Source organism: Bos indicus x Bos taurus, chromosome 15 (assembly GCF_003369695.1).
Source record: "Bos indicus x Bos taurus breed Angus x Brahman F1 hybrid chromosome 15, Bos_hybrid_MaternalHap_v2.0, whole genome shotgun sequence".
NCBI lineage: Eukaryota > Metazoa > Chordata > Mammalia > Artiodactyla > Bovidae > Bos > Bos indicus x Bos taurus.
In genome coordinates this window covers 35094237-35109091 of record NC_040090.1, presented here as the reverse complement: position 1 = coordinate 35109091, position 14855 = coordinate 35094237, and the positions used below count along the sequence as shown (strand labels likewise).

Here is a 14855-nt window from a genome sequence, read left to right as displayed (position 1 = left end):
AGCTGAAACTCCAGTACTTTGGCCACCTGATGTAAAGAGTTGACTCATTGGAAAAGACTCTGATGCTGGGAGGGATTGGGGGCAAGAGGAGAAGGGGACGACAGAGGATGAGATGGCTGGATGGCATCACTGACTCGATGGACGTGAGTCTGAGTGAACTCCGGGAGTTGGTGATGGACAGGGAGGCCTGGCGTGCTGAGATTCATGGGGTCGCAAAGAGTTGGACACGACTGAGTGAGTGAACTGAACTCAACTGAGAGAGGATAAAGAACATGTATCAACTTACAGTAGGTACTTTATTTCTTAAATCTATTCCCAAAGAAGTAATAGTTTATATTTAAAATAAAAATTGCATCATTAAATTGGTCTTTTTTAAAAGTTCACTGTTATCTTGCATAGAGAATCAGTAAGTAGCAAAAAGTAGACATTTAATAACTAAGAAGGTTACTGGGGTATTTCACTAAAGAAGTGCTGGTGACATACTAGGATGATTAAAAGAGATAGTGAGGAGATCTAATTAAGATATACATTGTGTTTAGAATCGAAAGAACATATTATGGATAAACTGAATGTGAAGATGAGGAATTAAGTTTTGTTACAAGTATAGGAGCTTCCATTTGTCTGTCTTGATTGCAATTTGGTTCTTTTATAAAAGATGACATCATCAGGCATCATTTTCTTTTTCGTTAATTTGGATGGAGACCCCCTCAAAATACACAGCATTTCCTATTTTATGCCCGTGGACAGTAATCAATTTGAATGAAATAAACTTGATGATAATAACAAAAATATATTGATGATTATTGGTGACAAATATTAGGTTTTCTCAAACACATCTTTAACCTTTTATGCAAGACATTCCACCATATATTGCCTATTATCTATGACCATTATTAATATATTTGTTTCTGACATAATTTTGCTACAACTTTTACTCTAATCTGCCTGGTTTTGACACAGTACACAATGGGATTCATCAGTGGAGGCACAAGTAAAAGAACATTTGTCATAAGATCATTGAAGAGGGGAGAGACATGCTGGACAAAAGGATGAACAATGGCAAGGTTGATGATGGGCAGATAGAAGATGATCACTGCACAGACGTGTGAAACACAAGTATTGAGGGCCTTGAGCTGTTCCTTTTGGGATGCAATTCCAAGCACAGTCTTGAGGATTAGGATGTAAGACACAGCAATGAGCATAAAGTCTACCATAAGGCAGAGTGCTCCAAAAAAGCCATAAATGACATCAATCTGGTTGTCAGAGCAGGCCAGCTTCACGACATCCTGGTGGAGACAGTAGGAATGTGATAGTTGGCATTTCTCACAATATTTCAACATTCTCAAAGTGAAGGGAAAGGGAAGAACCAGGAAGAAGCTCTTGAAAAAGCATACAATTCCAATTTGGGCAACTCTGAGAGTTGTAAGAAGGGAGCTGTATCTCAGAGGGTTGTGGATGGCTAGGACGCAATAGAACGACATGATCAGGAGCACTGAGGATTCCAGTGCTGTGAATCCATGGATGAAGAATTGCTGAGCAAAGTAGGCATTTGCAGAGATTTCAGAAGCTTTAAATAAGAAGATCCTCAACATAGTGGGAAGAGAGGAAAAGGATAGGCCCGTGTCAGACAAAGTCAACATGGAAAGGAAATAGTACACAGGCTCATGCAAGGATGGTTCTGTCTTAATGATGAAACGGATGGTGCAGTTTCCCAGAAGAGCAATAAGATACATGCTGCACATTGGAATAGAGATCCAGATGTGTGCATATTCTAGCCCCGGCATCCCAACCAAGATGAAGGTGGTGATTTCAGCGTGTGATATGTTGATAATGGACATGATGAATTTAGAGGGCTCTGCAATGATATATAGAGCTTTGAGTCAAAAAAAAAACAATATGAATATCTGGAAATTTAGTTGAAAAAATGCAACGCTTAAGTTCTGACTGTTTAGTTGTCTTTTGACAGACCAAAGCATTTATATGACTATCATATTGTGAGAAGCGGTTTCCACTTCAGAATAGAATCTACCTGTATCACAGACTAACAAAATTACTTCTGGGCAAGTTTTTCCTACATAGAGAAATTAGAAATATATTTTGCATTCAGATGAAAACTTGGTTTCTTTTTCCTTGTGAAATATTAGTAAACCTTAATCAATTAATCTAGAAGCCTCTATAATTTCTTTCTTTCACATTCTAGATGAGATGTTGGGCAGAATATGTGATTTCTGGAATGACACTACATGAAGGCAAAGGAGTCTCACAACTTAATTTCTATGTACTTCTTGGAACTCTCAAAGAAATATGATCTTCTAAAAACCAAACTACCCTTAGTTCCACCCCTTACTATCTGAAGATTGTTGGTTAAATACCCTTTTAAAAAAAACCCATGGTTTTCAAATCATTTATATATTTGAAAGGGCAGTTACTACTGAATACTGACAAATTACATCTCTTTTTCTTCTGACCTGGAATGTGTGATGAATTGTGTCATGTTCACAGGAGAACAATAATCTGAAGAGCTCGGTATCATGATTTAGGAGAATTTGAACTCTGTTGAAGACTGATATCTTAAAAAGTGAATAGATCATTTACATAGTTTCTGAAATGAACAATTTTCTTAGGTATATGACATTTGGAGATGTATCCTGCTCTATGTAAAGTTCTAAATGGTTTATTTACAAAGAAGAGAAGTAAAGTGAACACAAAGTAGATAAAGATAATTTGAGAGCTTACCAGAGAATGGGATATTTTGCAGAAGACTTTTGAGAGCAGCTGAAGGATTCTAGCATAAAATCCCAAAAGCCATTTGTCTCTTACCAAAGTCTCCTTATATATGAGGGTTTGCCTCTTCTTTCCAAGACACCTCCTCTAGGGGCACTGAGTTTTCTTGGGATTTCAGCTAAGCTGGATCTATTCTGAGACTAAAAATAAACATGTGCGACATAGTAAGTCCACAGAGATGGTTAACAGTAAAGGAAGTAAATGAGGATCTAGATTTTGCTGCTGCTGCTAAGTTGCTTCAGTCGTGTCCAACTCTGTGTGACCCCATAGATGGCAGCCCACCAGGCTCCCCTGTCCCTGGGATTCTCCAGGCAAGAACACTGGAGTGGGTTGCCATTTCCTTCTCCAATGCATGAAAGTATAAAGTGAAAGTGAAGTCGCTCAGTCGTGTCCAACTCTTAGCGACCCCATGGCCTGCAGCCTACAAGGCTCCTGCATCCATGGGATTTTCCAGACAAGAGTACTGGAGTGGGTTGCCATCGCCTTCTCCATCTAGACTTTGAGCTAGGGTTATTTCAGTTGGAGAGAGGTCCTTAATAACTGAGCATGATAGAGACATGGTATATCTTAAATAAAGTCTCCTGTTATTTCTGTTGAGTGTTTGATTCAGATACTGCTTCTCTGCCATGGACAATGCCAAAGCAGAGATGCTATGGGTTGAACATTGGCATTCAGGGAAGTGATGTAAGACAAAGATCCTATGACATGTCTTTTAGCCTAGCCTTTACTTTTGAACCCTAGATCCATCCTTCTAAATGTTCCTGAACACTGTTAACTAAATATCCCTTAAAATCAACTTGTTTAACATTAGATGTAATCTTCTGCCTTTCCAAATCTGTCCTTTATGTAGGGCATGTTAATCCTTTATACTTAATATGTCAAAAGTTCAAAATCTGAGCCCTTTAAACTCTTGTCTCTCACATTTTGCACATAGTATTAGCCAAAATTTAAATTAAGAATCTAAATTGTTCCGTTTATTTTCATTCATTGCTGGATAATGATTTTGAATCGACTCTTTTGAACAATGGTAACTATAATTATTATCTTCATTTTATTGATCAAGAAAACGTTTCTCAAGGAGTTCACATAATCTGTCCAAGGTCATATCAGGGTTGTACATTAGAGATAAGGTAGGAGCTGAGGTCTGATTCCTGATAACTAAACTGGACTGGAAGGAGCACAAGCTGGAACCAAGATTGCTGGGAGAAATATCAATAACTTCAGATATGTAGATGACACCACCCTTACGGCAGAAAGTGAAGAGGAACTCAAAAGCCTCTTGATGAAAGTGAAAGTGGAGAGTAAAAAAGTTGGCTTAAAGCTCAACATTCAGGAAACGAAGATCATGGCATCTGGTCCCATCACATCATGGGAAATAGATGAGGAAACAGTGGAAACAGTGGCAGACTTTATTTTTGGAGGGCTCCAGAATCACTGCAGATGGTGATTTCAGCCATGAAATTAAAAGATGCTTACCCCTTGGAAGGAAAGTTATGACCAACCTAGATAGCATATTCAAAAGCAGAGACATTATTTTGCCAACAAAGGTCCGTCTAGTCAAGGCTATGGTTTTTCCAGTGGTCATGTAGGGATGTGAGAGTTGGACTGTGAAGAAAGCTGAGCACTGAAGAATTGATGCTTTTGAACTGTGGTGTTGGAGAAGACTCTTGAGAGTCCCTTGGACTGCAAGGAAATCCAACCAGTCCATCCTAAAGGAGATCAGTCCTGGGTGTTCATTGGAAGGACTGATGCTAAAGCTGAAACTCCAATACTTTGGCCACCTGATGTGAAGAGTTGACTCATTGGAAAAGACCCTGATTCTGGAAGGGATTAGGGGCAGGGCGAGAAGGGGCCGACAGAGGATGAGATGGCTGGATGGCATCACGGACTCGATGGACATGAGTTTGAGTGAACTCTGGGTGTTGGTGATGGACAGGGAGGCCTGGTGTGCTGCGATTCATGGGGTTGCAAAGAGTCGGACACGACTGAATGAATGAACTGAACTAAAACATATATTAAGCAATTGGAATTGTCAATGTTTAAGGAGTTAGGGATTGGATTGTTGTCTGGTATTCCATACTATTTTCAGCGTCCTTAGTTGCCTACTAGTTAATTTTGGGGACTGATACAGAACATGTGACCTTATCTTTGTTGTACTTTTGCAAGGAAACAAAATGGTAGTTTGAGGATCCTAAGGTAATGCTCTTGATATTATATCTATACTCGCTTCTATTAATACATAGCTTTTGGATAAGCACAAATATAGAATTGACCAAAAAGAGGAAGCACAACAAAATTTTACCATAATTTTCTGGAATAAGTTTTCTGAATTTTGTCATAATAATTTTATTTTACCAATGCCCTATTGTTTATACCCCCTCAAAGGAAATCCTCTTGGCTAGATAGTCAAGAATTTTCTAACTTCCACTTTCTTTATCTCTGAATGTTCTCTGGGTCCTTGTTATAAAAGAGATAGAAGGATTAATCTTGGTTCCTTGTTATTAGTGCGTGCATGTGTGTGTGTGTGTGTATAACAATTGTGATGATGGTTGTATGCATTTACTTGCTTATTGTCCAACTTTGGAGACTGATCCCATTTGTCCCTTGATGATGCAGTTAACATACAATAGGGCACTTTAGGGCGTTTGTCCTTTTTATTTTGATATGTCCAGTCAATAGCACATTGAATGGCTTGTGGTAGCTTGTAAGTATTTCTTGAATGAATGAGGGGATTGCATTTTTTAAACTGGCATCATGTAATAACACATACCATTTTTATTTTTTTTATCTTTAGTATGGTTTCCATTTATTAATAGCTATGTCTGTCATAGAGTAAAAGCACAGATTTTGGTAAATGTAACGTCTATTCATATGGATTTTTATTTTGTAAACTGACACCTATTTTTGCATGTTTAATTTACATACTATTACAAAGTTTTACTTGTATATAAAGTATATTTAAAACATCACTATATTATAAGAAATATGAATTATGCAGTGTATCAAATATTTTGTGATACAACCTTGATGTAATTTTCTTGTGATAAAACAAAACATTACAGTCTATTTGAAGTTTTTCTTGGTCCTATGTACTAAATGTTAATAAAGATATGCATATCAAATAGATGGGATGCAGCTTAAGCAGTACCTCTATGGTAAAATACAGGTGAAATTCATTTATTAGGAAAGAATAATAGGTTGAAAACAAAAATATAACATCCATTTCAAGAAGATAATAAGAGAATGATATGTTAAATCCAATGGAGAAAGGAAGGTAAGATCAGAAGTCAATGAAATGGAAATCTATCATAAAATAGTAAAAGTCAACAAAGCAGAAATTTGGTAATTTGAAAAGTTTAATAAAGAAAATCCATTTAAAAACTTAGGAAAACTTATCAAGAGAGAAAACAAAGTGCATATTAATAATGAAAATAGGAACATAATATACAGATCTTTCAGATATAAAGTTAAATAAATATGATGAATATAATACACAACTATTTTTACTGTACATAAGTTAAGTTAAATGGCATCATGTAACATGATGCCATGTAACATGAAAATACCTTTGAAAAACATTAGTGTCCAGAACTCAAACAAGAAAGAGAAAATCTGGATTGTTTCATATCTGTCAAAAATTTTTAATACTTTTTATTTTTTATTTATTTATTTTTTTACATACTAAGTGATTTATTTATTTAACATTCTTAACAAGCAATACAATCTATGCCAAGAGACAGCAGATTTGTGGTTTCCTGGAGACATGGGGGATCAGGATTGGGGACTGACTGCGAAAATGCACAGTAGAACTTTTTAGAGGTGTACAAATGTTCAAAATCTTGATTGGGTAATGGTGGTGGTTACACAAGTATGTATGTCTTTTATTTCAGGTAAAGTATACCTCAACAAAGTTCACTGGGGGGTGGGTGGGGGGGAAGAAGGCTCCAAGAACCTCTACCCAAATCAGAAAAAAATGAAATAAAACCTAGCAATGATTTTCTTATATTCAGTAGTGTAACCTCCTTATCTTAAATACATCAACAATGAACAAGTATCATGAGACAATAGGCTCTGGCTTAGATCAGCCAGTAGAGGGAACTCTTTCTCAAAATGAGGCTCCATTAACTCAATGACCTATGAAATTAACCTCTAAACTGAAGATGTAACTCTTCACTCAGTTCAGTTCAGTTCAGTTCAGTCGCTCAGTCATGTCCGACTTTCTGCGGCCCCACAAACTGTAGCACGCCAGGCCTCCCTGTCCATCACCAACTCGTAAAAAAAAAAAAGGTTTCAAAGAAAACCTAAAGTCAAGAAGGTTTCATATGAATTCACTGCATACATTTAAGAAAGAAATAATATCAATATTGTACCTGCTCTTGCAGCAAATAGACCAATTTCTAATTGGCTTCATGAGTGACATCTAAACAAGACAATCATAAGAAAAAGTAATTAATGGCTAATATGGCTATAAACATAGATCCATATATTTAACAAACAGCAAATAGTATATAGTGACCTATAAAAAAGATAATATGTCATGGTGAAATACAGATTATCCCAAGAAATTATACTTCAAAGAAATTATGAATGTGCCTTATTCTAATAGACAAAAGGGATAAAAACCATATGATTATCTCATTAAATAAAATTACAATATTTTTAATTACAAAACTCTGAGTAAATTAGAAGTAGAAGAGTAGTACTTTAATTTGAAAAAGACATATATAAAAATAGAAAAGCTGGGCTTCCCAGGTAGCTCAGTGATAAAGAATCCACCTGCCAATGCAGGAGACACAAGTTCAATCCCTGGTCCAAGAAGACCCCACATGCCACAGAGCAACTAAGCCTGCATGCCACAACTGTTGAACCTGTGATCTAGAGCCCAGGAATCACAACTACTGAAGCCCATGTCCCCTGGATCCTGTGCTCAGCAACAAGAGAAGCCACTGCAATGAGAAGCCCACACACTGCAACTAGAGATAGCCCACGCTCGCCACATCTAGAGAAAAGACCACACAGTAGTGAAGACCCAGCGCAGTCAATAAATAAATACATAAAATTAGGTAAACAATTTAAAATACAAAAGCTAACATTATTTTAATGAAAAAAAAATTGAACATTTACCCACTGATGTAAGGAAAAGTCAAAGATGCTTCTCAGTATTTTTGTCCAAAATTATATGAAATGTCCAAAAAAGAAATGAAAGTATAACAGTTTTAAAGGTAAAACAAAAATATCTGTTTGCAAATGGTTAAATGGTAAATATAACATATATAAACATTAAACATAAGTGAAATTAGAAAAGCTGGCCTGATATAAAAACCATATACAAAACTGAAATTCTGCATAATTAAAAAAATCTGAAATTAAAATTTAAAAAGTCATGTACAATAGACTTCAAAACATCAAATATATAAAAATAAATGTAATAAAATACTTCCAAGATTTTAAACTGAAAGCCACAATAATGCAAACAATTTCTAGAAGATCTAAATAATAGATATATCTTATTTTTTGGAAAACTCTATGATGTTACGATGACAGTTCTTCCCAAAATGACATGTTGATTTAGTAAAATTCTAATCCAATTCTAGTAGATTTTATAGGGAATACTGACAAGTTGATTGTAAATTTTATATAAGACCGCAAAGAGCCAGGATATGTAAAATAAGAAAAAAAAAAGTTGGATGAATTAAGCATTACATTTCATGACTAACTCTTAAGCTGCATTTATTAAGCAGTGTGGTATTAATATGAGAATTAGATAAAGTAATGGAATAAAACATTTCAGATACTGACACATACATTTAATATCACTTGATTTATGACAGTGACATAATTCAAAAGGGAAAGGAAGGTTCATTTCAAGAAATAGAATAAAGTATAGACAAATAGTGAGAAAAAGTCTTAATTTAAACTTTATCAAAAATTAATTTGTTAGATAATAGACCTAAGTACTAAATACAAAAAGAAAAAGATCATAGAAGAAAAATTATAATATTTTCATGAGCCTGATAAAACCAAATACACAGAAAGATTAATCCTGAAGCAAAAATAATTGATCATTTGCATTTAATTAAAAGAAAGAACTATTCACTGAAAGATATTTTTATGAGACTGAAAAGGCACACCACCCACTGGGATAGATATTCTCATACATATATCTGACAAGGATATATAAAGAATTCCTACAGATGAATAGGAAAAGAGCATTAAAAATAGGCAGTGTACTGAACTGGCACTTGCAATTTGCATTTAGAAAAATGCAAATTAATATTAAATGAGATACTATGATATCCATACTAGAATAACTAACATTAAAAGCATTGAGAATCACAAATTTTGGTAAAAATATGAAACAACTGATACTCTAATACTTTACTGGTGACAGTGTAATTTGATACAAATTATTTGACGACAAATAGTTTGGCATTATCTACTGTAGCTAGATAAATACCCAACTCAGTGGTGTAAAAACCCCATTTCTAAAGAAATTAGTTCATTCAAGTACACATATCTCTAAGGATCTTCATTAAAACTTTATAGCCACTATTTGGATATAACTTTAATATTCATCAACAGGAGAACTGCTTAAAAACAATTTTGCATTCTGCTTTAATTGGCTTGTGATGTTATACTATGATCCAGGCTTTTAAAAGCTTCCCATGTGATTCTTGTGCCTTGCCAAGATGGAGAAGAGGGCCTTCAGTAGCTCCTGTATATGTGCCATGAGTTAAGATGACATATACCTGGGTGCCTGTCTCTATACCTTAAGCATAGCCTTCGGAAAATGACTTTATTTTTCCATAATGATTCAAAAATTATTACTAATACATTGGTTTGTAATCAGTGGTTTAATGATGGCTGTATTTTCTAAGATCTAAAATAAAATCCCTACTGGCTACTGCATGAGTTAATTTCTTATGTATATTTTACTAATCATTTTCCTTAAGTAATGGTCTTGACATTACTTCTCACTGGTGTCAGTCTGCCATATTTGGCAGTTTTAGTAGACAATTATTTGGTTTCCTTGGTCTATTTTATTTATTTTTGTCTGATTTATTTCTATCCAACATTTCACCAACTTTTCTGGAAATAGAATTTCCTTATTTTATATATTGAAGGTGAAGGTGAAGTCACTCAGTCGTGTCCAACTCTTTGTGACCCCATGGACTGTAGCCTACCAGGCTTCTCCGTCCATGGGATTCTCCAGGCAAGAATACTGGAGTGGGTTACCATTTCCTTCTCCAGGGAATCTTTCCAAAACAGGGATCAAACCCAGGTCTCCTGCATTGCAGGCAGATGCTTTAACCTCTGAGCCACCCTGGTGGCTCAACTGGTAAAGAATCTGCCTGCAATGTGGGAGACCTGGGTTCAATCCCTGAGATGGGAAGATCCCCTGGAGAAGGGAAAGGCTACTCACTCCAGTATTCTGGCCTGGAGAATTCCATGGACTATATAGTCTGAGTTGGACATGACTGAGAGACTCACTAACTTGTTTCATTTAATATATAACTTATATATAAACTTACTTTATATGCTAAATCACAATGATTGAAATAGTGGGGTAGAGATTTGTACATGGCCAATTTTCCAAATCACATTAAATTTATATTCACTATATGGGTATAGTGATCAGTTCTGCTTCAGGATATTAAGAAAGCTACATTCAATATTTTCCCTAGATCTCTAAATGGAGCTGATAGTGAAAGTTCTCTTTCCTCTGTTAAGTGAAGTGAAAGTCACTCACTTACGTCTGACTCTTTGCGACCCCATAGGCTATCCAGTCCATGGAATTATCCAGGCCAGAATACTGGAGCGGGTAGCCTTTCCCTTCTCCAGGGGATCTTCCCAACCCAGAATCGAACCAGGGTCTCCTGCATTGCAGGCAGATTCTTTACTAGCTGAGCTATCAGGAAAGCCCAGTTAAACAAGAAGTAAAAAGTGTCCCTACTGCCTATTTATCCAATTTTTGTCTACTTAGCACACCATGTGGGTTAGCTGCATCCAGAACACTGATAGAAGTAGGAAGACAGGAGGAAGAGAAAGAGTTTAATGATGCTGATGACCTTTCGCTGCACTTAGTTATGCTAAGGCTCCCCAGGTTCCTACAAATTTCACACCTGTGAACCATTGTAATATCTTACCTAAGAAAATTTTATTAAAATAATATTGTATTTGTTGTCACTTGCAATAGAGTATATGTCTCATTTACTAAAGCAGGCTTTTTTTATTTTTCAGAGTGTGAATTAATGATATTAGTTCTGATTACAAGCAGATTTAAATTCATTTAGGAACTTTCAGTGAGGATTTGATTAGATCTTATATATACATGGTATTATTTCATTTTAAAATAATGTCCAAGTGCTACTTTCACTTGCTTTTATTTTCTTTTATGCCCCAAGAAATTGATTTGCAGAACAAGTGAGCTCTACATTAATGGGATTTCTCAGACATAGTTTACTTGATTCTTTGGCTTTACAATTACGTATTTTATTCATGTCTTTGAAACTGATTAAAATAATGAGGTTTTTAAATCCAACAAACAACTGGTATGCAATGGGTACCTTGCTGGGTACTGACAAAGATTAAAATCTGCTTCTTAAGTCACTTGCACATTGATTTAGGTGGTTTAGGATACAATTAAAAAATAATACTGCTTAAAAATAGCAAATAGCATTGCACATACTTGGATAAAGAATAGATAACTCAATGTACATTTAAAGGAGATAATTTATGAAATCTGTTGCAAACAATTGAAAATATAAATGAATATTTGCTTATCTATTATTTTTTGCATTTCATTTAAATTATTTTATATATATGAGCCTTTTATCTCCAAACACATTTCATAGTACTTTAGGAGAGGGGAATTTTTAATAGTTTATTTGAATTGCTAATGACTAACATGCATACACATACAAGTAAGAGATGCTTTGTTTGTGTGGGGATATGTTTGGTTAATCTCACAGCACACTTCAGATACTGCTAACCATGTCTGAGTTCATTAGAGCTATAATTGGCTTCTTTTTTATTCTGCAAAGGAACATGTTATTTTACTGTTTTTCTCTTTTTGTTTAGAATAATACTTTGAAAATCTATTTAGTCTTAATTGAGACTATATTGCTGTGGTTAAGGTTGATATACAGCTGGCTGCCTGTAGAGATAAAAACCAGCGAAGAGGTGGAAAACTTAGTTATAAAAAGATTATAATTCCAAGCCTAACTCCTAAAACATCTACTCTAGATTGCTGTTAATGCTTAGATAAATAAACAACGTGATATTTGATGGGCCCACCAAGTATGTACCGTGCATCCTTGTATTCAGTTTCTATTCTTTCATCACCATCTTCAGATTTCAACAGTTGCCAGGAATTGCCAAGTAGGGGAGCTTCCACTGCAGCTGTAATTGCCCATCAACTTCGTTTCTCACATAATTTCACCAGGATTCGATTTCTAATCTGCTGACTTTTCACAGAGTACACGATGGGATTCATTAGAGGGGGAACCAGAAGGAAGATATCGGCTATGGTGACACTAATAACTGGAGAAGCATTTTTGGCAAAGTGGTGAAGGGCAGCCAAGGTGACAGTAGGCACCTAGAAGACGAGCACTGCCCAGATGTGGGAGATGCAAGTGTTGAGGACCTTGAGACTGCCTTTGTGTGAGGTGATGCTCAGAACAATTTTTAGGATTAGCAAGTAAGGTGCAGAAATGCACAACAAATATAATAAAGAAGTAAGAGCCATAAACAATCTGAGGTGATACTGACCCTGCTGTCAGTACAGGTCAGCTTCGTAACACCCTGGTGGACACAGTAGGTGTGGGATAGAAGGCTTTTCTTATGAATTTCAGCCTTTTTACAATAAAGGGGAAAACAAGGACAAACAAAACCATAATGCTGTGAATACAAAGCCAACTTTAATGACTCTGGCACTGGTCAGAATTGAGAAGTGTCTCAGAGGGTTGTGGATGGCCATAAGGTCATCTATGGACATGATAAAAAGAACTGATGACTCCATAGCTGAGAATCCATGAATGAAAAACTCTTGGGCAAAACAGGCATCAGGGGAAATTCCAGTGGCATTGAACAAGAAGATTCTCAGCATGGTAGGAGGAGAGGAGATGGATAATTCTATATCAGAGAAGGCCAACAAGGAGAGGACATAATACATGGGCTCATACAGAGAGGTCTCTGTTTTTATGAGAAAGAAGATGGTGCAGTTCCCCAGGATAGCAAAAAGGTATATAAGGCAGATGGGGACAGAGACCCAAATGTGCACATGCTCCATCCCAGGGATCCCAATCAGGAAGAAGGCAGAGATTTCCCCTTCAGAAATGTTAAAGATAGATATTGCAGGAGCATAAAGGAATCACAGTGTGGATCTTGCAAAGACCTTCCTGCAATGGAAGAAATAGATTAGTTCAAATGTACATGCTTTAGTCAACTGCTTGGTACTAATCTTGGGACTGCAGCTATTTTCCTGTAACTCACAGTATGAGGATAATATTTCATAATATGTAAATACAAATAGTATCAGGACCCATGCATATAAGTAGGATATCAAGAGAAACTTAAACAAGTAACCACCAACAGTTAGCTACAAACTTTTTCCCCCTTAGATTTAGCATACATAAAAGAAGCAGTAAATTTCACAAGTTCTATTTCCTATACCATTGTTTTTAGATAGTGATGGCCTTTAGTTGGAACAATGTATGGATAAATAAAGGATCATAGAAGGGTATCACTTACCACAATTGCATTGCATTTGGAGTTGCTGAAGAATATTTAACTTTAAGAAACAGTATTCTTAAAAAAAAAATAAGGCTAGGACAACTGGATATGCACACACAAAATAATGACATTAGACCCCTATTTCACACCTTACACAAATATTCTCTTAAAATATACCACAGACATAAGTTCAAGAGCTAAAGCACTAAAGGTATTAGAAGGAAACATAGATAATGAATTTTTGTGACCTGGGATTAAACAATGTATATGACATCAAAGGCACAAACAGAAAGCTAAATATGAAATTTGTTACATAAATATGCACATATGTAAAAAACAATTCATCAACAGTAAAAAATATTCGAACGACATCAACAGGAAAGTGAGAAAAACAACCCACAGAATAAAAATATTTGCAAATAATATATCTGGATTTGTATCCAGAGTATACGAAGGACTATTACAACTCTACAATGAAGATAAGAAGATCCTTAAGATCATTCAGTTCAGTTAAGTTCAGTTGCTCAGTCGTGTCTGACTCTTTGTGACCCCATGAATCACAGCACGCCAGGCCTCCCTGTCTATCACCAACTCCTGGAGTTCACTCAGACTCAGGTACATCGAGTCAGTGATACTATCCAGCCATCTTATCCTCTGTCGTCCCCTTCTTCTCCTGCCCCCAATCCCTCCCAGCATCAGAGTCTTTTCCAATGAGTCAACACTTCACATGAGGTGGCCAAAGTACTGGCGTTTCAGCTTTAGCATCATTCCTTCCAAAGAAATCCTAGGACTGATCTCCTTCAGAATGGACTGGTTGGATCTCCTTGCAGTCCAAGGGACTTGCAAGTGTCTTCTCCAACACCACAGTTCAAAAGCATCAATTCTTCGGTGCTCAGCTTTCTTCACAGTCCAACTCTCCCATCCATACATGACCACTGGAAAAACCATAGCCTTGACTAGACGGACCTTTGTTGGCAAAGTAATGTCTCTGCTTTTGAATATGCTATCTAGGTTGGTTATAACTTTTCTTCCAAGGAGTAAGCGTCTTTTAATTTCATGGCTGAAGTCACCATCTGCAGTGATTGTGGAGCCCTCCAAAAATAAAGTCTGCCACTGTTTCCCCATCTATTTCCCATGATGTGATGGGACCAGATGCCATGATCTTCGTTTTCTGAATGTTGAGCTTTAAGCCAACTTTTTTACTCTCCACTTTCACTTTCATCAAGAGGCTTTTTAGTTCCTCTTCACTTTCTGCCATAAGGGTGGTGTCATCTGCATATCTGAGGTTATTGATATTTCTCCCTGCAGTCTTGATTGCAGCTTGGGCTTCTTCCAGT

The 14855-nt window shown here is 36.2% G+C and overlaps 1 protein-coding gene and 1 pseudogene across 1 annotated transcript; both read right to left on the bottom strand.

Moving 5' to 3' along the window:
- Positions 1–893: 893 nt before the first annotated feature.
- Positions 894–1859, bottom strand: LOC113904953 (olfactory receptor 51A4-like). Its single transcript, XM_027562015.1, has one exon. The coding sequence runs from the start codon at positions 1836–1838 to the stop codon at positions 894–896; it is 945 nt and encodes a 314-aa protein (XP_027417816.1). The 5' UTR covers positions 1839–1859.
- Positions 1860–12199: 10340 nt separating this feature from the next.
- LOC113904952 lies at positions 12200–13150 on the bottom strand (annotated as a pseudogene).
- Positions 13151–14855: the final 1705 nt, after the last annotated feature.

Excerpts from the sequence above, each read along its gene's own strand:
- LOC113904953 (XM_027562015.1), bottom strand. The coding sequence starts at position 1,838 with ATGTCCATTATCAACATATCACACGCTGAAATCACCACCTTCATCTTG.